Source organism: Oryctolagus cuniculus, chromosome 7, assembly GCF_051225735.1.
Source record: "Oryctolagus cuniculus isolate XC-2025 breed Fujian yellow rabbit chromosome 7, ASM5122573v1, whole genome shotgun sequence".
NCBI lineage: Eukaryota > Metazoa > Chordata > Mammalia > Lagomorpha > Leporidae > Oryctolagus > Oryctolagus cuniculus.
Genome location: NC_142873.1, coordinates 61,212,475 through 61,234,864, shown reverse-complemented (window position 1 = coordinate 61,234,864; position 22,390 = coordinate 61,212,475). Strand labels below are relative to the sequence as shown.

Here is a 22,390-nt window from a genome sequence, read left to right as displayed (position 1 = left end):
TAGGGACGCTGGGAAGTGGTCTGAGAAGGGGTTGTGTCCTGTTGTTAGCACAGAGAAACTCAACCCAGTGCTGTGGGATCCTCTGAAGTTCATGTGCTCCCTGCTGACTGCAACTGTTGAAATGAAATAAAAAATATATATATATATATAGAACTAGCGGATGCTAAATATCAATTGCTTTTTGCTTCTGTACTTTTGCTGCTTGCTCAATGACTTAATGCGGGATGTCCAGCGTAATAAAGTGTGGGGGGATAATTGTACCTCCATGACAGGCTTCACAAACTCCAGGAAGACAGACAGGCCCAATTCTTAGAAAATGTAACTTAATAAATACTTCCTGAAATTAATGGTCTCCTACTTCCTTGTGTGACCACTTCCTTCTGAGACGCGGACTGCTGCGATGCACCAATAAAATGCTCAAATTCAGGTAACTGACATATAAAAAATAAGGAACTAGCATACGTGCGTAATGACGAATATACTTGTTTACTCAAGTGTATGAAAACGCTGTGACGGAGAGAGGCGGAGCTTCTCACCCCACACTGCACTATGTTGTATGTGTGGTGGGAGCCCCAGCCACCTGGCAATAAAACAGTAAATCCTCTTGCCCTTGCATCGGTGACTGTCTTTTGTGGGTTAATTGGGAAAGGTCTCGGAACCCATAATTCAACAGAACATGTGGACCAGCTCTGCCTTTTTAAATGGCTGCTGTGCTGGGCAATCTAAAGATACTGTGAGCAAATGGGCTGAAGTCTGATGGAGCGGTCTCTGACCTGGATCCCATAACTCCTTCCAGCCCACTGCTGACTGTCCAACACTCTCAAGGCAAATACAAAGCAATTCAACATAAGATGGCCTCAGAACTTTAGAAATAAAGTATCAGATATAATTACAACAGACAAATTAAAATGTGCCCTTTTTTATTGGAATTTTTAAATTTTATTTTATTTTCTCTTTTATGCTTTGCTTTGATCCAGAGGGGAGATTTTTTTTTCTTACTGTTTCATTTTCCTTAATCATCCGGGGCAGAGAGTGTCAGGTCTGCACTTGGATGGGGACAATCTTCATGTTGGGACTCAGAGCATGCACTGCACAAGCATCGCATTCCCTCGACCTTTGCTGGCCCTCACGGAGCTGTCACTCCTTGTCGCCTCCAGGGAAGTTCCTCTCACTGCATGTACTGCCATTACGGTTCTAATTCTTGGGCCTGACCCCAAATGCCATGACCACTGAAATGATTTTAAAGTCTCTTAAAAATCCCTTGGGGACAAACAGGAAATCCAGGAAGTATGTACTTTTCTTAAATCTGGATATAAAATAAAATAAAATAAAAATCACTACTCACAAGATATTGCCAAACTGGAATTAAGAATAATTTTTCTACGTTCCAGCCATGTTAAGAATAAGATTGAAGGGGCCCACATTGTGGCACAGCAGATTAAGCTGCACAGCTGCAGAGGGTTAAGCCGCTTCCAATCCAGCTCCCTGCTTACGTGTCTACTGGCAGCAGAAGATGACCGAGTACTTGGGGCCCTGCTACCTCATGGGAGACTTGGATGGACTTCTACTTCCTGGTATCAGCCAGGCCCAGCCTCGGCTGTTTGGAGTGAACCAGCAGATAGATGATCTCTCTCCTTCTCTCTCTCTCTCTCTCTCTCTCTCCTCTGTTACTCTGCCTTTCAAACTAATTAAATAAAAATTTTTTGTTTGAAAAAATAAAGTTTAATAAAGTTTCAAGATGTTAGAAGAATAACATAACTCAATTTTAAAAAGTATGGAAAACAATAATACTACAAAAAAAAAAAAAAAGGAACCTTCCACCAATATCCTTGTTAAAGCAATAGCCAAGGAAATATTTTCTAAATTCATACAGTATTAGTCCAATAACAAAACCAATAAAAGAAAGTGCAAATCAATAAAAATCAGACTTAAGAAAGGAGATTTAAAAATTTGTACAGGGGCTGGCACTGTGGCGTATCGGGTAAAGCCACCACGTGCAGTGCTGGCATCCCTTATGGGTGCTAGTTGGATTCCTTGGGACCCTGCACCTGTGTGGGACACCCAGAAGAAGCTCCTGTCTGGCTTCGGATCTGCGTAGCTCCAGCCATTGCGGCCCTCTGGGGAGTGAACCAGCAGATGGAAGACCTCTCTCTGTCTCTGTCTCTGTGTCTCTGACTCTTTCTCTTTCTCTCTGTCTCTCTGTAACTTTGCTTTTCAAATAAATAAATAAATGAATCCTTTTTCTAAAAAAAAACTGTACAAACGATTTTGGGGCTAGCGCTGTGGTGTAGAGGGTAAAGCTGCTGCCTGTGGTGCCAGCATAGCATATGGGCGCTGATTCCGGTCCCGGCTGCTCCACTTCCCAGTCAGCTCTCTGCTGTGGCCCGGGAAGGCAGTGGAGGATGGCCCAAGGCCTTGGGCCCTGCACCCGCATGGGAGACCTGGAGGAAACTCCTGGCTCCTGGCTTTGGATCAGCGCAGCTCTGGCTGTTACAGTCATCTGGGGAGAAAACCAGCGGATGGAAGACCTCTCTCTCTCTCTCTCTGCCTTTGAAGCAAATAAATAAATCTTAAAAAAAAAAAAAAAAAACTTTTGTAGAAACGATTTCTAAACTGGGAGAACATTCTGCTTTATCAGCATGTTACTGCTACAGCAAGGGCAACAAATATGAGTATCACAACCATGTGCTAAAAAAAGAAAGAGCTGAGTGTAGCGGTGACAGAAGGCATAGCAACAGGACACGGGGTCTCTGGGAAACTACAGGATACTTTTCATAACTTTGCAAAAACAAATGTATTACATAAATGGTCGTAAACTATTGACTAGCATGGCCATGCGGTGAGGATGTCACTCAATAAGCCTAAATTCAAACATCAGGAAAGTTATATTAGGGACAAGAATATGGGCGCAGCCGCACGGGCCGCCGCGCCCAGCACTGGGCGCGCTGTGTGGACCGAGCTGGCGGCCTGCGGCGGTCCTGTGGCCCCAGCGCGCCGCGCCTAGGCTGTTCAGAGCCGGCGGCACCCGGGCGGCAGGCCGAGCCCGCGGGGCCCCAGGCGGAGGCGGAAGCGGGCGCGGCGCCGCGCGGAGGACGGCGGCCAGAGAGGCGCGCCCGCGCTGCAGCCCGCGGGACCGCGCCCCCGCCGCCGGGCCAGCCCCGAGGAGTGCTCGCCGCCGCCGCTGCCGCGCGCGCGAAGCGGGGACGTGTGGGACATATGGATTTGGGATATGAATTCATTTGAAAAACCACTGTGGGGGTATGAATGTGATTTCTGATGAAACTGGATTGGAATAATTTTGATGATCTTTGTATATATATATATATATTTTAAAATTTTGCCTTTGACTTAAAGTGTCATGAGAAAATTTGCATACTGCAAGGTGGTCCTAGTCACCCCTTGATTTGGGTCCTCTTGGATATGTTCCTGCTGCTTTACTTCAGTGAATGCAACAAATGTGATGAGAAAAAGAGAGAGGACTTCCTGCCAGGGATGTTCCAGAGCCCACACAAAAGCCTCATGAAGTCCTGGAGAAATGGGAAACAGTAGTTATTCCTAAAGAGCATCAAGAAAAGAGGAAAGAGACGTTTAGAACCAATCAGCTCAATTTAATGGCGAGCGAGCTGGTTGCACTCAACAGATCTTTACCAGATTTGGGCTAGAAGGGTAACACAAAGGTGTCTCCAGATAGTCTTCCTACAACAAGTGTGTGATTGCTTTCCACAATGAGGCTTGGAGCACACCTCTGCGAACTGTTCACAGTGTCATCAGTCGCTCACCAAGACACGTGATAGAAGAGATTGTTCTAGTAGACGATGCCAGTGAAAGACTTTTTGAAAAGACCCCTAGAGAGTTATGTGAAAAACATTAAAGGTACCGGTTCATGTAATTCGAATGGAACAACGTTCTGGACTGATCAGAGCTAGGCTAAAAGGAGCTGCCCTGTCAAAAGGCCAAGTGATCACCTGTTTGGATGCTCATTGTGAGTGAGCAGTTCGGGGAGCTGGAGCCTCCTGTAGCCAGGATCAAACAGGACTGGAGAACAGTGGATATTTGAGGAGGAGAAAACCCAGGAATTTCCTTGAGGATTTGGCAGTGTGGAGGAACTTTGGGAATTGTTACTGCTCACATGTTGGACATGTGTGTCATAAAGCTACGCCTTACACGTTTCCAAGAGGCACAGGGCAGGTTATCAGTAAAAATAACAGAAGACTTGCAGAAGTGTGGATGATGAATTCAAGATTTTTTTCTAGATAATCTCTTTAGGTGTAACACACGTAGATTATGGAGATTTATCATCGAGACTTGGTCTCAGACACAAGCTACAGTGCAAACCTTTCTCTTGGTACCTAGAGAATATTTATCCTGATTCTCAAATTCCATGTCACTATTTCTCATGGGGAGATCGAAATGTGGAAACAAATCAGTGTCTTGATTACACGGCTAGAAAAGAGAATGAAGAAGGAATTTGCAATTGTCACGGTATGGGAGGGAATCAGGTTTGCTCGTATACGGCCAACAGAGAAATTAGAACAGATGGCCTGTGCCTGGGTGTTTCCAAACTTCATGGCCCGATCACAATGCTCACATGCCACCACCTAAAAGGCACCCAGCTCTGGGAGTATGACCCAGTGAATTAACCTGACGGCATGTGGAAGTAATCAGTGCCTGGACAAAGCCACCCAAGAGGATAGCCAGGTGCCCAGCATTAGAGACTGCCGTGGAAGCCGGTCACCGCAGCGGCGTCTTCGACACGTCACACTTCCAGAAATAGTCTGAGACCAAATTTACAAAAAAAGAAAAAATAATGATCGACTGGGCTACCTCAGCATACATTCCTGCCACACTCTTCAGGAAGAAAAAAAAAAAAAAAAAAGGAGAAGTGCTTTCCTCCTGTGCAGGATGTAAGGGTTCCCAGCCATAGAATGGAGACTTGGACTCTGCCAGCTCTGCACCAGCTGTGACCCAGCCTTCCTGTCCAAGGGCGGGAAACTGCAGAGTAGTGAGACTGCGCACTGACCTTGACAAGGGCCGCAGGATCTCTCCTCAAGAGCCATGGGAAAGACCATCCAGACAGTGAAACAGGCAACAATATGCTTTCCGGAGAGCTACACCTTTTATGGTTTGCCTGCACAACAGTAAGTCCTACTGAAGTGCTGTCATGGTGAAGAGATTTCCAAGAATTTTTTCCTGATTAGAACTGGTCGCCAGTATATTAAATATTGATATAAAAATAAATGAAAATGAACTGGAATCGGATTCAGAATCATGAAAACATTTTTGCAACAATAAAAACTGTATTAAACAGGGTTCAAAGGGAATTAAAACTAAACTATGAGAAGTACAATTTGTTATAGTATAGTATCAAAGTTCTACATAGATTTTATACCTCAGTGGGGAAAATAACTGATTATAATGACGTGCATTTTGTGTTCATCTGTGATAGTCATGGATGCTTTTACGTTCCTTGGGTGCTGAAACTGAGCTTAAAAAAACCCAGCTCTTTGAATGCAGTTTTCATTCTTTCTACAGTGTTTGCTTTGGTTTGGGGGCTGTTGGAATTGTAATTTTTGATTGCCTTCTAAAAAATGAAGGTTTAACTTAATATCCAGTCTCAGCCAAACAAGCTAGGTCTCTCGGTTGCTCTTGGGTCAGCTGGCTTACACACGTGCACACACACACACGCACATACACACATGTACATTTCTTACCATATGTTCAACTCCTTAACTTGATTCAACAGATTATGCTTAATACCCAAGATTCATACTACTGTGCTACAAATGTGTTTGCATAGCAATAATTGTTAAGTTCTTTATGATTCCACTTAACAAAGGCCTACAGAAGTGATACACATTTTGAGTATTAGGAGATAATACATTTGATGGATTTTTTGGAAAACCTTTCCCATTCCATACTAAGATGTACTTCATTGTCAAGTGTCTATATTTAGATTAGATTCTTCAATTGTAATGCTGACCTGCTCTTTTTTTAAAAGAAAATTTTCCTGAGAATGTTCAATTGGCATTTTTAATGAGTTAGCAGAAGAAGTGCAGCTGTTATTCTATATTATTTTTTTTAAATATTTATTTACTTGCTTGAAAGGCAGTTACAGAGAGGCAGAGGCAGAGAGAGAGAGAGAGAGAGAGAGAATCGATCTTCCATCCTCACTCCCCAGGTGGCCGCAATGATGGCTGGAGCTGGGCTGATCTGAAGCCAGGAGCCAGGAGCTGCTTCCAGGTCTCCCACACGGGTGCAGGCGCCCAAGGACTTGGGCCATCTTCTACTATTTCCCAGGCCATAGCAGAGAGCTGGATCGGAAGTGGAGCAACCAGGACATGAACTGGTACCCATATGGGATGCTGGCACTGCAGCCGGCGGCTTTACCTGCTATACCACAGCACAGGCCCGTGCATACTAGTAATCCTGCATTTCTTCCCTAAATTCCACTTCGGTTAAATTGATTTGTTTCTGATTTTAATACCACAAAATCACCTGAGTATCAATTAAAAGTTAATTTTTTGATCTCATAGAAAATCTCTTTGTGACTTTTTTCATGATATATAAAGCAATCCACTGGTAAAACTGCATGTATGTTTCTTCCATGTGTAAGATTCTATGTAATGGGATTTGTTTCGTTGATTATCGAAGACTCTTCACTGCAGGCAGCGCTATTTCTGTGTCTGAGGATGTTTCTGAAAGTCACATCACCATGATAGCTCCCAGGCTGAGAGTACACAGACTTGCTCAGATCCTATTCATGTTAGTCAGCATCAAGCACCTGTGGACGCTTCAGGGTGAAGCTCTAGGACAGAGTGGGTGAACTGTGTCCCTAGGAAACTAGACATGGAGTGGGTGGGTGCAGGGTGGAATCCTTTCCTATTCCATGAGCTGTGTGTAACTCTATCTCCAGTAGGCCTAGTGCTCGAATAAATCGGATGTCTAATCAATGAATCATCTTCATGCTCAGAACTGCGGGTTTTTGTGCTCCAGCATCATTTGCTCTCACTGCTTGCTGTGAGAAAGCTTGCAGCAACGTGGTTTAAGGTTTTGTTTTGTCTTTTCAGTGGGGAACGTGAGTGGCTTAATTCATGGGTGCTTTTAGAACCTAATAGCTACTCCCATTGCCTTTATTTTCTAAATAAAGCATTCCTTGGGCTGGCACCGCGGCTCACTAGGCTAATCCTCCGCCTTGCTTCTCCGGCACACTGGGTTCTAGTCCTGTTCGGGGCGCCGGATTCTGTCCCGGTTGCCCCTCTTCCAGGACAGCTCTCTGCTGTGGCCAGGGAGTGCAGTGGAGGATGGCCCAAGTGCTTGGGCCCTGCACCCCATGGGAGACCAGGATAAGTACCTGGCTCCTGCCATCGGATCAGCGTGGTGTGCCGGCCGCGGTGGCCATTGGAGGGTGAACCAACAGCAAAGGAAGACCTTTCTGTCTCTCTCTCTCACTGTCCACTCTGCCTGTCAAAAAAAAAAAAAATAAAAAAATAAATATAAAAAAAGAATTCCTAAATACTTTGAGAACATAAAATATTCCTAAACAAAAAAGTAGAAAAGAACATGGTGCTGTGATAAAAGGTTTTGTGCTCACACACGGGATGCAGGGGCAGAGCCCCACGGAGAGGCAGGAAGGCAGGGTGAGAGAGAAAGGGAGGAGACGCCAACGAGGAAAGGGTTGACGTCTGGGGTGTACAGGAATTCTTGGCAAGCAGTCTCAAAATTTGCTATTATATAAAAATTAAAAAATATATAGACACGCAGCATGTGATCCAGGACATACAGCCATGATTAACTGAAATAAAAGTTTCATCAAATAGAATTTGTCTCATCTGTAAGAGTTGCATTTTGATTTTTATTCTTTCTTTCATTTTTCAAATTTAGTCCTTTGACCTTGGGACTTGCAGCTGGGCCCCTGGAAATGGTCAAGAAATGTAGCTCTCAGGGGCCAGTGCTGTGGCATAGTGGGCTGGACCTAAGCCTACAGTGCCAGCATCCTATATGGGCACCAGTTCTTGTCCCGGCTGCTTCTCTTCCTATACAGCTCTCTGCTATGGCCTGGGAAGGCAGTGAAGATGGCCCCAGTCCTTGGGCCCCTGCACCCATGTGGGAGATCCGGAAAAAGCTCCTGGCTTCTGGCTTGGGATGGGCGCAGCTCTGGCTGTTGCGGCCACTTGGGGAGTGAACCAGTGAAGGGAAGACCTCCCTCTCTCTCTCTTCCTCTCCTTCTCTCTGTGTGTAACTCTGACTCTCAAATAAATAAATGTCTTTTTTTTTTTAAAAGGGATACTAACCAGATATGATGCTTGTGTTCCAATAGAACAGGATGTCTAAATGGTGGCTAGATGATGGCCGTGCTTATGTTAATGTTTATCCCAGATAAAAATAAGAACTGATAAAACTAAGAAATAGGGGGCTGGTGCTGTGGCGCAGTGGTGTAAAGTCCTGGCCTGAAGTGCCTGCATCCCATATGGGTGCCGGTTCGAGTCCCGGCTGCTCCTCTTCCGATCCAGCTCTCTGCTGTGGCCTGGGAAAGCAGTAGAAGATGGTCCACGTGCTTGGGCCCCTCCACCTGTGTGGGAGACCAGGAAGAAGCTCCTGGCTCCTGGCTTCAGATCAGACCAGCTCCGGCCATTGCAGCCATCTGGGGAGTGAACCAGCGTATGGAAGACCTCTCTCTCTGTCTCTACCTCTCTCTGTAACTCTGTCTTTCAAATAAATAAAAAAAATCTAAAAAAAAATTAAGAAATAGGCACTCAATGGACCGGCATTGTTGTGTAATGGCTTAAGCTGCCATTGCAATGCAGACATCCCATGTGGGTCCTGGTTCAAGTCCCAGCTGCTCCACTTCTGATACAGCTCCCTGCTAATGCTCTTGAGAAAGCAGCAGAAGATGGTCCAACTGCTGGGGCCCCTGCGCCCACATGGGAGACCTGGAAGAAGCACCTGGTCCCTTGGGTTCGACCAGACCCAGCTCCAGCCATTGTGTTCATTTGGGGAGTGAACCTGCAGATGGAAGATCTCTTTGTATTTCTCCCTCTCTCTCTCTCTAACTCTGCCTTTTATTTTATTTTATTTTTTTTTGACATGCAGAATTAGACAGTGAGAGAGAGAGAGAGAGAGACAGGGACAGTGAGAAAGGTCTTCCTTCCGTTGGTTCACCCTCCAAAATGCTGTTTTGCCCAGGGTGCTGCGTCCGGCACGCCCTGCAGATCTGAAGCCAGGAGCCAGGTGCTTCTCCTGGTCTCCCATGCAGCTGCAGGGCCCAAGCACTTGCGCCATCCTCCACTGCACTCCCGGGCCACAGCAGAGAGCTGGCCTGGAAGAGGAGCAACCGGGACAGAATCCGGCGCCCCAACTGGGACTAGAATCTGGGGTGCCGGTGCTGCAGGCGAAGGACTAGCCTAGTGAGCCGTGGCGCCGGCCTTAACTCTGCCTTTTAAATAAATAAAATAAACCTTTGAAAGAAAAATAGAAAGAAAGAAAGAAGGAAGGAAAGAAAGAAGCCCCCTGGCTCCAACAGTCTCTGCATTATCAAACCCCCACTTCCAAGGAGTTGAAAATTGGTTTTTAAATTTGTTCTCCTAGATGGATCTTAAATCAGGTCAATTTTCTTTCTTTTTAAAAAACTTTTATTTAATAAATATAAATTTCCAAAGTATAGCTTTTGGATTACAGTGCTTCCCCGCCTCCCATAACTTCCCTCCCACCCGTAACCCTCCCACCTCCTGCTCCCTCTCACATTCCATTCACATCAAAATTCATTTTCAATTATCTTTATATACAGAAGATCAATTTAGTATATATTAAGTAAAGATTTGCACCCACACAGAAACACAAAGTGTATAGTACTGTTTGAGTACTAGTTATGCCGTTAATTCACATTGCACAACACATTAAGGACAGAGATCCTACATGGGGAGTAAGTGCACAGTGACTCCTGTTATTGATTTAACAATTGACACTCTTGTTTATAGCATCAGTAATCTCCCTAGGCTCTTGTTATGAATTGCCAAGGCTATGGAAGCCTTTTGAGTTTGCCAACTCTGATCATATTTAGACAAGGTCATAGTCAAAGTGGACGTTCTTTCATTTAGTTATTTTATTTTATTTTATTTGCCAGAATGTCTTGGCTTTCCATGCCTAAAATACTCTCGTGGGCTCTTCAGCCAGATAAATCAGGTCAATTTTGAAAGAAATTTTCAAGTTAAGGTTAACACTCCTGGTAACAAAATCAGGATTTCACTTAGGGCTTAAAATGGTTATGTTTTGTATACAAAACCTTTGAAAATAGACATCTAAACTAACGAGTAAGCAAATACCTTTGACCTCCTCTTGTTAAAGGAGAGAACTGAAAAAATATGTATTTTGCCATGCCAAAGGCTTCTATTTCTTTTTTTTTAATATTTATTTATTTATCTGAAAGTCAGTGTTACACAGAGGGGAGAGAGAGGAGAGAGAGAGATAGGAAAGAGAGAGGAGAGAGAGAGGAGAGAGAGAGGAGAGAGAGAGAGAGAGAGAGAGGTCTTCCATCTGCTGGTTCACTCCCCAAGTGGCCGCTCTGTGCTGATTAGTGACCTGTTGACTGATCAGCAATCTCCGTGAAGCTGCTGCAAAAGCATCAAAACTCAACACGAGTCCTGACAAACGCAGGTTCAGACCTTGACTCCTATGTCGGCTGCAAGGCGTCAGAATGGAGTCAGAGCCCCTATTCCACAGATGTGGAATGAAGGGTTGGTGCTGGGGAAGTTGTAACCAAACTCATTTTTGTTTCTTTTCACATTCTGATGAAAAGCAAACTACTCAGCCTGGGACCCCCTCAAGTATCTGTTCAAATGGATAGAGAATGCTTGCTTGGGAACTCCAGAACCTGGCCTTGACGAAGTTGGTTCAAGTTGCAATCATCTGGCCCTCCCAGGCCAAAAGACCGGAGGTTGAAATTCCTTGCAGCAGACTGTGAGGGGGAGAAATAACCAAGGGCACAGGCTGAGGGGGCTTCATCCTGGTGGATGAAACACTGGAATCCGGAACACATACGTTGCCTCCTTCAGGTTCCAGCCAGAAAACACTCTGTAGCCGCTTAGATTTGCAGAACGTTCTGCTGGTCCCTGCTCATGATGCAGTCAAGCCACGGACCCAGTTTCCAGGGAGTTGTGCCGAGGCCGAGATATCTGTTATCAGACCTGCAACCGGCTTCAGCACCTGCAGAAGTGCCAGGCCGGCGCCGTGCAGGACAGCAGTTCTGTAGTTCTTAAGATTGCTTATCTGCTGTTGTCCTTGGTTGTTGACACATTACTTTCTGTTCCCTTTATTCTCAAACCTTGTCCTCATTATTATGATGTGTCACCAAGGACAGGAACCAAGCTTATGATACAGGAAGATCAGCTGCACCCCAGGGCCCTGGGCAGCGGGCTGAGCGCGGGCTCCTCACTGGCCTCTCTGGACTCTACTTATTGTCCCACAATGGCCACCTCGGTGATCCCCGGTCTCCCAGGACGCGGCTGGACTTCATGTGGGCTGATTTCTCCTCCAGGCCCTGAGAGTGGGGACAGGGCAGAGCTCAGGGTCTGCAGCCCCTCCGGGCTTCCAGCAGCCCCAGTGCAGGCCCAGCACGGCAGGACCCTGGCAGCTGCCTGCCCGCGGGCTCCATGCCTGGAGAACTGCACGGTCTCCTTAGGGTCCACGGCCCTGGGGAGCTCACTCTTCAGGGACCTTCGACTGAGGTCGTTCCTGAAGAGGACCCAGCAGTCAGGGAGACTCTGCACTGAGCAAGGTGGCTGCCCCACTGGAGACGGCCGTGGAGGCCCAGAAAGTCCCCTCCTCCGCCCTGCGAGTTCAGGTCTATATTTACCCGGAGGGAACCTGAGCTGCACGGAGGAGAGCCGCCTCCCCACGATGCACAGCTGTGCCTGAGCCCCAGCTGCACTCTGCCCCGTGTGCTCTCTGCTCCCCTCCACAGCAAGCCCGTCAGTCCCTGTCCACACAGATTTCTCTCTTCGGAGGCTCCGGGATTGCCAGGGTTCGCACCCGGAGCGGGGACTCTTACAGAGCAAGGACGCTTAGAGCACGCACGTGTGCCTGGCAGAGAGCCCAGATCTCACCCAGCGACTCAGCAAATCCTGGATGAAAATCGATAGAGGGAGGTAAACCCGCAGAAAACAGCGAGGCGGGGCCCTGATCACTGCCCCGGAAGCAGGAGGTCCTGACCTCCCCAGCGGGCACAGAGCCCAGTCTCCCGCTACCCAACCCTCCCCGCCTCCAGCCCAGCCCAGGGACCAGGCCGAAGAACATGCACCAATAGACAGGTTCTTCTGAGTCTCGGATAATGAATTACATGATGCTCACACAAGCAACAAGTATAGCAGCTAAGGTTTAGGATAGGAGTAGTGCACTTTTTTTTTTTTTAATTTGACAGGTAGAGTTACAGACAGTGAGAGAGAGATTGAGAGAGAGAGAGAGAGAGAGAGAAAGCTCTTCATTCCGTTGGTTCACTCCCTAGATGGCAGCCATGGCCGGTGCTGCACCAGTCTGAAGCCGGGTCCAGGTGCTTCTTCCTGGTCTCCCATGCAGATGCAGGGGCCCAAGCACTTGGGCCAGCCTCCACTTTCCTCTTGGGCCACAACAGAGAGCTGGACTGGAAGAAGATCAACTGGAACCAGACTGGCACCCATATAGGATGCCGGTGCCACAGTTGGAGGATTAACCAAGTGAGCCATGGCGCCAGCCCCGAGGAAGTACACATCTTAAGGGAGTAGAAGCTGGTCAAGAACCAAAGCTCAGACTGAGACTGAGACTTTAGGCCCCAAAGATAACCAGGGCTGTGATTTTATATGGGTTGCTCTTGGGGAGGGGCCTTAGTGGGGATTTGAAGTCATCTGCTGTGTAGCCTGCTAACGTTATCCTATATATACACAGCTGCAAAGAGAGTTTCTCAAACTTGCAAGTTCTTTTTCTGAGCTTCTAATAAGCCCTGCATTGTCTCCTGCCTCAAGGCAGAGAGAGAGAAACAAACTACAAAAGAGTTTTGGAATTTGTCTTTCTCAGCGTCCCCAGTAAACACTCCCTCCCACAACCAGCCCTTCATCATTTCCAAGGCTGCAAGTCTGACCCTGAGCCAGACCCAAAGAGAAGGCGCTGAGAAGGCGCAGCTCTGGGTGGGAGGGTGGGATGGGTAACTGATTCTAGGCTGAAAGGAGGTGGGACAGTGGCCTCAATGCCTGAGTCTGTGATAAACCAGGCTGTGCTGCCATCAGACGCGTTGCCCTGGGACGTGATTAGCAGAGAGGTGGGGCCCAGGCAGTGCTGCTGGCACGCAGGTGCTGCCACACGGCCTGCCCAGCTGCTGTGCCTGCAGTTCCCCAGCACGGGGTCACCTTGGCACGACCCACCGTGCCTGGTGCCGTGCCTCCCCCAGAGCAGAGGGTCAGTGCAGAGGAGTGAAAATAAGGGACCTGCCCATGTCACACAGGACACGTGGCCACGAAAAGGAACAAAGCGAGGAAGGGAAGGAACGTGCCCCCCGTGAACAGCTCGGGACAATGCCGCTTAACAGGGCTCCCAGGTGCGCCCTCAAACCCAGCACGAGCGGCCGGCCTGGGCCCTCAGCGCTTCCCCACGCGGGCACCCACGCTCTGGAGATCACACACGAGCGTCGTCTGTGACTCTGACACTGAACCTCAATCCTACCTCGTCTCAGCCTGCAGATGCCAGCTCCGTACACACTGCTGACGCCCTGGCTCTCCCACGGTGTCCTGGGCTGGGAGACACAGCCTGGACCAGGGCCTGAGGCTTTCCCTTTCAGCACGGTGCAGGGCCCCTGCTGAACACTGCGGAGCAGAGCTGCCAGCACCCTCAGCTCTTCCCCAGGGACTGCACAGCGCAGAATAGATGATGTGTTACAACTGCTGTTTGATACAGATGCTGGCTCAGACTACAGTACCTGCACATTTACAAACTCTGCATGCTACTCTACACCTCCTCTGACTAGGGAAACTCCTCCCAGGGCACCAGGCCCCCATGAAGTGTGACAGCTGGCATAGTTGGCATAGGCTTCTGCGAGGGAATTCGTCCACATTTCCAAACTTCCGGAACACCTCCTATATGCCAGGCACCAGGACACAGGACTCAGGTAAGACACAGAGGGATGCCTCCTCCATGGGTCTGTGACTCAGCTGGGGTTTAAAATACACACAGACAACAATGATTATACAGTGGGATGTTTTATTGAGAAACATCCTGAAACTGTAGATGAGAGCATCTGTATCAGGGAAAGCTTCCGGGAGGAGGTGACAGAGGGGTCTGCCCAAGCCTGCTCAGCCCAGTCCCCATCAGCCCAGCGGCTCTCAGAACCACGGCACGGCTGCACGTGGCCCTCGGCGCCCTCCCTCCAGGGTGAAGGAACGAGGAACCCGGGCAGAGGAGAAACCCAGGGCGAGGAGCAGAGCGACATGGAGAGGGCCCGGAAATGAACAAGGTCCCTCATAGCCCTGCCTGAGCACCCACTCCCCCCACACTAATCCTGCCCCACCCAGCCCCTGCTGTGGGCAGCAGAACAAAGAAACCCCCCCAAGGTCTGCACAGTCAGCGCCCAGTCCAGCCCATCACAGGGGTAAGAAGGGCCCTGGCTGAGGTCAGGCCCTCCTGGGGACCAGACAGCACTGGGGAGACCCTGCTGGGGAGCAGGGCCGCAGCCCAGACACAGCCATCTTTCTGCAGTCGGGGAGCTCAGACAGGGCCCACAAAGAGACGAGGACCGTGGGGTCACCTTAGTGTGGGAAGAGCAGCCTTAGAGAGCCCATGGCTAGAAGGGTGGGGGCTGAGCCTGGCCAGAACCTTCATGGGAGGGGCTGGCTCAGGACACAGGCAGCCAGCAGGTTGATGGGGGAGGGGCTGGAAGGGGAATGGGGTGAGAAGCCAGAGGAGGGCCTGGGAGACCTGAGCTCCCAGCGCCATGCCCACCTCCTTCCAGGGCCCTATATTACCCTCTACTTTGCTGTCTTTGCACACACAGGCACTCGGAGGAAGCGGCTGGACTTCATGTAGGCAGAGATCTTCGGCAGGCCCTGGAGTTGGAAACAGAAAGCACAAGGAGTCAGGGTCTGCGGCCCCACTGGGCTTCAGGCAGCCCCAGCGCATCACGCAGGACCCCGACAGCGCCTCTGCCCAGGGCCTCACTGGCTGCAGGGAGTCTCATAGGACCACAGCCCTGCTGGGTCCACGCTGCCTTACTTACGACTCACGTCCTGCCTTCATGAGAACTATGGGTAGGAGAGGCTGACAGCACGGTGCAGACTCAGAGCCCACCCCACTCTCCGCAGGGTCTGTTCCTGGCCACCTTCCACCCGAAGGGAACTCGAGTGTCACAGTGGGTCAGCTGCTTCCTCGGGATTAAGGGACTGGGCAGGGAGACGGGCAGGACACGGTCTGGCTCTGTCTCTCTCCCACTCTGCCTCCACCTCCCCACCCCACAAAGGCTGTCACCCCCGTCTGCACAAACATTCTCCTTCTCACATGAGGCTGCTGGCTTCCCTGGGATTGCACACACAGGAGGGATGGCCAACGGGACAAAGGGGCTGAGCCCATGCCAGGGCAGCTTGCAAAGCAGCCCGGCCCTCACCCAGTGACTCTGCAAGCCCTGAACTTAGGGAACAGGAGGAGCTGAAGCAGCAGAGCAAGGCCAGGCCAGGCTCCACCCACTCCCCCTTGGACGCAGGAAGTCCTCACTCCTGCACTCAGCGTCTGCGCCCAATCTCACTGCCTCAGCCCCTCGTCCTGAGCCCTGCTCCACACACAAGTCAGGACACGCATGTGCCAAGTCCTCTACACCAGGACAGCCGTGCCCAGGGACTTCCTAAAGAACTCAGGGGGGTGCACGGTGTTCTGGACCTAACGGGCCTGGCCTGTTTGGGCCGCAGGGTCGCACACAGATCTAATCTCTGCCTCTCCTCCCGGGATCACAGCGTTGAGCCGACTGTTGCAGAATCACCAAGGCCACAGGCCTGGACCTGATCCAGAGCTGATGAGAAGGTGCTGAGAAGGCAAGCTCTGGATGGGAGTGGACCAGGAAAAAGACCGTAGACTGGAAAAACCTGTTTGACAAATGCCTCTAATCCCCAAATCGGTGATAAAGTAGGATTTGTTGTGAGCAAACAAGATGACTGTGGGTGATGAGTGTGACCCCATGTGTGAGGTCAGACTGCTCCAAGTACCCACATGGTGTTACCCCTCCCCCAATCCGGGTGCTGGCTGCTCTCTAAGTACCGTCAGTTGCAGCACTGCTGCCTTTGCTGGTCCCTTTGGGCCTGACACTGTGCTTCACTCTAACAATGTGGTCTGCACAGAGGTGTAAACAAAGGACCTGCACCAACAGCTGTCCCGGGACCTCAGTGCTTCCACACCAGGATCTGAGAGGCACAGAGCTCCTTGGAGATCAGCGGCACCGTCCTTTCCTCACATACTGAACATTCACCCTACCTTGTCACAGCCCTCCTGGTGCCACCTACACACACACACACACTGCTCAAAGCCCTGCCTCTTACGTTGAGTCCAGGGATGAGAGATAAGACTGCACAAGGGCCTGGAGCTTTATCCTTTGTTACAAAATTGTGAGAACCAATGACTGTTGTTATAGAAGCCAAGGGATTGTAGGGAGCCCAGCACAGCCTGGGCTGCCCTGGGCTAGTGGCCAATTCAGTCACCCTCTAAAATCACAGAACCGTAATAAGATGGGAGGGACATTCGATCCATCTGACTCAACTGACATAAGACGCCAAGCCTGGGTCCTCAGTTCCCAGCTGGGCTGCACTTTAGCTCCAGGACTCTGAGCATGGAGGGACGGGAACAGGGAAAAGACAGCGCAGGGGGAGGAGGCTCAGGGGGTCACCTCGAAGCGGGACATGAAATCCTTCAGGTTTGGGAACGCGTCCAGGCACCCAGGCTCAAATATCCGATTCTGGTCAAGGATGTTGTAGACAAGGAAATCGGCGAAGGTGATCTGCAGGAGCCAGGATGACAGAGCTCAGTCCCAGAGGAAGACCCCCCCCTCCTTCTGCCCCACCCCCACCCCCACTCTACCTTGTCCCCTGCGAACCAGGGCCGCTTCCCCAGGAACTGCGAGTACAGCTGCAGCTTCTCAGGGAGCCCCTTCAGGTACTCGGGCTTGAGCTTCTCCTGAGGCAGAATCAGCTGTCACCACCCTCAGACACAGAGCCCTGCAGACAGGCACCGCCCAGTGCTGCCTGGCCCCGCTGGCCAGCGCTGAGCAGCAGAGTGGCCCTGGGCAGTGCCCCCCGCTTCCACTTCGTTCATCAGCACTGAATAGACACCTACTGGGTACCACACCCTGTCTCTCACAGCAATGGGAAGTCACAGAGGAACCCAGTACTGTCCCTGAACCTGTCACCACTGAAGTCCACAGAACCTCTAAGGGTCAGAGCCAGGAGTGCTATGAGCACCGGCTTGCCCTGGACTCAGACGTGGGGAGAAAGCAAAGAGACAAAGAACTGAGAGATCTCAGGAGAGAAGCGGATCAGGTATCTGCAGAGATGCAGAAGAGGAGACTTCGACACTGAGGGGTGGAGGGAGAGGAACAAAGGTCCCTGGCTGACCTGGGCTGCCCATCAGAGAACTACTCTTATCCCTGTGGGGGGCACAGAGACAGTCCTTGGATAGGGCACCCATCTGATGACGCCCCATCTTGAACTACTGCTACTCATGTACTGGGACTCTGTACCCAGGCGCTGGCACATGGTGGGAACAGCTGGGAAAGACAGCCCATGGCCAGGGTCAAAGGTTAGACACAAAGGGGATTCTGAAGCAAACATCATGTGTAAGAACTGAATTTTGACCCTGGGGTATCACGATTGTATCCTGAGATTGTGGACATTGATTCAAAGATTTTATTTCACCACATTTGGGGTAACAATACCAATGTGATGGTTGAATAAGAAATTTCTTGGAGAAGCAGTACCCCAGGGAGTTTAATGGCAAACAGGACCAGTTCAGATGAGAAAACAAGAGTGCAACTCTGGGCCGGCGCCGTGGCTCAATAGGCTAATCCTCTGCCTTGCGGTGCCGGCACACCAGGTTCTAGTCCCCGTCAGGGCGCCGGATTCTGACCCGGTTGCCCCTCTTCCAGGCCAGCTCACTGCTGTGGCCAGGGAGTGCATTGGAGGATGGCCCAAGTCCTTGGGCCCTGCACCCACATGGGAGACCAGGAAAAGCACCTGGCTCCTGCCTTCGGATCAGCGTGATTCGCCGGCCGCGGCGGCCATTGGAGGGTGAACCAACGGCAAAAAGGAAGACCTTTCTCTCTGTCTGTCTCTCTCTCAATGTCCATTGTGCCTGTCAAAAAATGAAATGGAAAAAAAAAAAAAAAAAGAGTGCAACTCTGATACCCCGCCACATCCAACCCAGAGGGCACTCACAACATCAGGACTGTAGCACATCATGGCGAATTGCATGCGGTTGTCCATCAGCTGGTTCTCCTGAATGTCCACCCGAATCTTCTCCTCTTCCGTCTCCCCCCTGCAGCCCACACCACAGAGACCTAAGTGGCCAGGCCCAGCCACACCCAGGGGACGCCCCCCGCCCCCGCCCTGCAGCCAGCCCCACTCACACAGGCCGTGCTTGCGGGCCAGGTAGCGCAGGATGGCGTTGCTCTGCGTGAGCTTGTGAGTCCCATCAATTAGGTAGGGCAGCTGCGTGGTGACCAGGGCAGTCAGCTGGGCTCCCGGGCTCCCAGCATCCCCTTCCCCGAGCAGGGACAGACGGGACACCCGGTACCCTCTGTGCCCGGCCCATGGCAGGCTCTAAGCACACACTCTGTGAGCTATGACACAGAACATCACAGAAAGGCAGCACAGACAACCAGGAAGGAAGAGGAGCTGGGCTGAGGGCTGTGCTCCTTAAACCTTCAAAGAGGGGATCGGGGATGTAGACACAGACACCTTGCACCCCTCCCCCTCCATCCTGTGCCGTGCACCTACGGAAAGTCCAGGCCCAGCGTGAATTTCTCACTCAGCCACTTGCTTTGATCATAATTGGGAACTCTGGATTAGATGAAGTGAGAGCAAACCTCCCCAGTGTGCAGCCCTCTCCCTCAGGACCCTCTCGAGGAGTCAGGGGCAAGATCCTCCCTTCTCTGGATACAGGCAACCCAGATCTGAACTACTCGGTTGCACAGTTCAGGTTTGAGGTCAAAGAGGTCTATTAGGACCCTGGATCCTACATGCTAAGGCTCACCAAAGACCAGTCCCAATCACTAACATGGCCAAGCTCAGCACTGCCTCCCAGCACCCTGCTTTGGGAGGCTGAAGTGCACACTCCAGAGGAAGGGGCAGGCTCAGCTCCAGCGGGTGCAGGCGGCAAAGGTTTGCAACAGGTGGCCTTGAGCGGTTGCTAGGTGTCAGCACCTAGGGGCTGGGCAGAGGTTAAAACAGGCAGGTTCCTTGTAGCTGGAGTCCATGTATTCCAGGAGCATTCAGATGGCTAGAACCAGCTGCAGGGGATGGAAGGGGCAGAGGTCAGAGCGTGAGCTACCAAGGCTGTCCTTACCTGCTCCAGGTGTGCCTCCACCCTACACTTAATACCTCACCGCTCCCCCTGGGAGCTCCTGAGGGCTTCAGGCAGAGGCTTTCACAGGTCCTACAGGAACCACAGCCTGGAACTGCCCCAGCTGCTCAGCTGCCCGTGCCCCCGCCGGGTGGACACCTCACTCACACTGCGGATGTCCCAGTAACCCAGGGTCACGGGCATTGGGCTGCTGGTGCTGAGGATCAGTGGATGGATCTCAGCCGGACTGGCCTGGGGCTTTATCCAGATACTCAGGGCGGGCAGGGGGCGGGGTTGGCGACCGTCCCGCCCCCCTGGTGCTCTCTCCAGCTCTGTGGCTCCTCAGATCCCCTGGCCCTGGCTCTGGACGGCGGCGCTGGGCCCCACCCGCAGGGAGCAGAAAGTTCCAAGTCAGCTCCCAGCCCCCAGGGATCCCTGAGCGAGGGCTGGGTGCCCAAGAGGCCGAACGCAGAGCCCGGGCTCGCCGCTTCCCCAGCCCGGCCCAGAGGCTCCCTCCCCGGCTCCCTCTCCTTGGGTCCAGGGAGTTGGCAGTGAGAGCCAGGCTCCACACAGCGTCGCAGTGCCCCTTTCCCGCCTCTGCTGGCATCGCTCGTCTGCACCCCTGGGTTCTGGGAAGCTCGAGCTGCCGGGATCAGGCTTACAAGGGGTGCCCCAACCGGGCGTGTACGTGTGCACCTGCCACGGGCACCGCCAAGGCGCCTCAGGCTGCGCCCAGGGCAGGAGCGGTAGAAGGAAGAGGATGCTGGACACGGGGCAGAGGGAGGAGGAAAACACTGATTCACGTTGTCCCTTGTGGAATTTGGGGCATCCAGTTCTAAGGTCACCCAATGAAGAGTTACGGTTCATTCACCAGTGTTTTGACCCAGTCCGGGAATCTGAATCCAGGAGGCTGGGAATCCTGTTGTCAGATAGCTGGCCTCCTTGACCGGCACTGTGACCGCGTGGGCAGCGTCCCAGGAGCTAATCTGAAGGAAGGAGGGAGAGCATACCTAGGAAAGGACGAGAGCCCTCTGCTGAAGCAGGGGAGCCCAGGCTGGTGTCCAGAGAAGAGCTGGGAGACTCCCCGCAGGGCTGCAGCAGGGGCCAGGCCAGACCCTCAGCTGTCCAGGCCCACAGATGATACATGTTTTTAATGAAAAAAGTTTCTCATCTGAAAGGGAGGGAGACAATGAGAGATGTGCCATCATTGTCTTCACTCCCCAAATCCCCCAAACAGCCCAGGCTGGGCCAGGGCACAGGCTGGAGACAGGAATTCAAACCCAGTCTCCCACGTGGGTGGCAGGGACCCAAGTACAAGAGCTACCATCTGCTGCCTCCCAGGGTGCACGTTAGCAGGAAGCTGGAATCTGAAGAGGAGCCAGGATTCCAACTCAGGCCCTCCGATATGGGGTGCAGACATCCCTCGTGGGGTCTTAAACGCTGCCCCTCCAATGACCTCTAAGGCACGGTGATGAGTGACATTGAGAACGAAGGCCTGCTTGCCAGCTTGAATATTTGTTGTCAGGAGACTATTTCAAAACTAAGAGGAATTCAAATAATTGACCTGTGGTTGACTTTGCTTTGTTTTTATTTTTATAAGACATAATGAATATGTGAGATCGGGTGAGTGGAACTCTAAATAAAAGTGTTTGGGTTTAATAGTTAAAGGCTGGAAAGGAGGCATTTGGGGAGTGAACTCACAGATGGAAGATTTCTGTCTTCCTTACAAATAAAATGAAAAACAAATAAATCTTCATTAAAAATTTCTTTTACAAATTTGGTGCTGTTTTGTTTGATGTAATGTAACATGTATCTGAGAAAAAAAAAGGTTCTCCCAATTTTAGGAATCCTAATAATGTTTAAGTTTTTTATTGATCATTTTTAATGATCTGTTAATTTAGTTAATGTTTTTAGAGTAACAACCATTTGTTTAGTAAATGTTTCAATATTTTTTCAATATTTTTATTTTTAGTATTAGTTTTGATTTCTATAATGTTGCTTTCTTTTTTTTTTTTTTTTTTTTTTTTGGACAGGCAGAGTAGACAGTGAGAGAGACAGAGAGAAAGGTATTTCTTTTTCTGTTGGTTCATCCCCCAGTGGCCACCGTGGCTGGCTTGCTGCGGCCGGCGCACTGCGCTGATCCAAAGCCAGGAGCCAGGTGCTTCTCCTGGTCTCCCATGCAGGTGCAGGGCCCAAGGACCTGGGCCATCCTCCACTGCCCTCCTGGGTCACAGCAGAGAGCTGGACTGGAAGAGGAGCAACCGGGACAGAATCTGGTGCCCCAACCAGGGCTAGAAACCGGTGTGTCGGCGCTGCAGGCGGAGGATTAGCCTATTGAGCCACGACGCCAGCCACTATAATGTTACTTTCAACTTTGTTTCTATTCTACTTTCTTGATACTCTAGTTTGTTTTGCCTTATTCTTAATATTTTAGACATGCAGGCAAACTTTTTCCGTTAGTTTCAATGTGACAGTATCTTGTACATGGTAACTTCTGTTTTTATATTTTATATTTTAAAAAATATTCTTTATTTTCTGGATTCCCTGTTTACTCACATAATGTTTAAGAAAGTTTTAGAAACTTCCACAAGGTAGGACATATTTCAATTTGCTGATATTTATTTAGTTTTTCTTTGACAGGCAGCCAGATAGAGAGATCTCTCATCATGTGGATCACTCCCCCAAACCTGCAGCAGTCAGGACTGGGTCAGGCTGAAACCAGGAGCTGGGAACTCAACCCACGTCTGCCATTGGGTGGCAGGGACCCAAGTACTTCATGCATCACCTGCTGCACAGTGACAGGAAGCTGGAATGGAGAAGGGAGCTGAGACTTGAATAAGGC

The 22,390-nt window shown here is 50.6% G+C and overlaps 1 protein-coding gene and 1 pseudogene across 1 annotated transcript; one reads left to right on the top strand and one right to left on the bottom strand.

Annotated features, from left to right (window-relative positions):
• The first annotated feature begins 3,247 nt into the window (after window positions 1-3,247).
• On the top strand, window positions 3,248-4,826 carry LOC138850315 (polypeptide N-acetylgalactosaminyltransferase 1 pseudogene; annotated as a pseudogene).
• Window positions 4,827-14,200: 9,374 nt separating this feature from the next.
• Window positions 14,201-19,495, bottom strand: LOC100339996 (glutathione S-transferase Mu 1). The gene is made up of 6 exons (XM_070077923.2): window positions 19,264-19,495; window positions 18,614-18,695; window positions 18,423-18,522; window positions 17,071-17,166; window positions 16,880-16,990; window positions 14,201-15,059 (listed from the first exon to the last, which is right to left on the bottom strand). Exons 3-6 carry the CDS (start codon window positions 18,468-18,470, stop codon window positions 14,982-14,984), a joined length of 333 nt encoding a protein of 110 aa, XP_069934024.2. The 5' UTR covers window positions 18,471-18,522; window positions 18,614-18,695; window positions 19,264-19,495; the 3' UTR covers window positions 14,201-14,981.
• Window positions 19,496-22,390: the final 2,895 nt, after the last annotated feature.

Bases quoted from the DNA above. Each gene is read 5' to 3' on its own strand.
- LOC100339996 (XM_070077923.2), bottom strand. From the start codon at position 18,470: ATGGACAACCGCATGCAATTCGCCATGATGTGCTACAGTCCTGATGTT. The intron at 17,167-18,422 runs GTGAGTGCCCTC...ATTCTGCCTCAG, and splicing joins TGTGCTACAGTCCTGATGTT to GAGAAGCTCAAGCCCGAGTA. The intron at 15,060-16,879 runs GTGACCCCCTGA...TTCCAACTCCAG, and splicing joins ATTTCATGTCCCGCTTCGAG to GGCCTGCCGAAGATCTCTGC.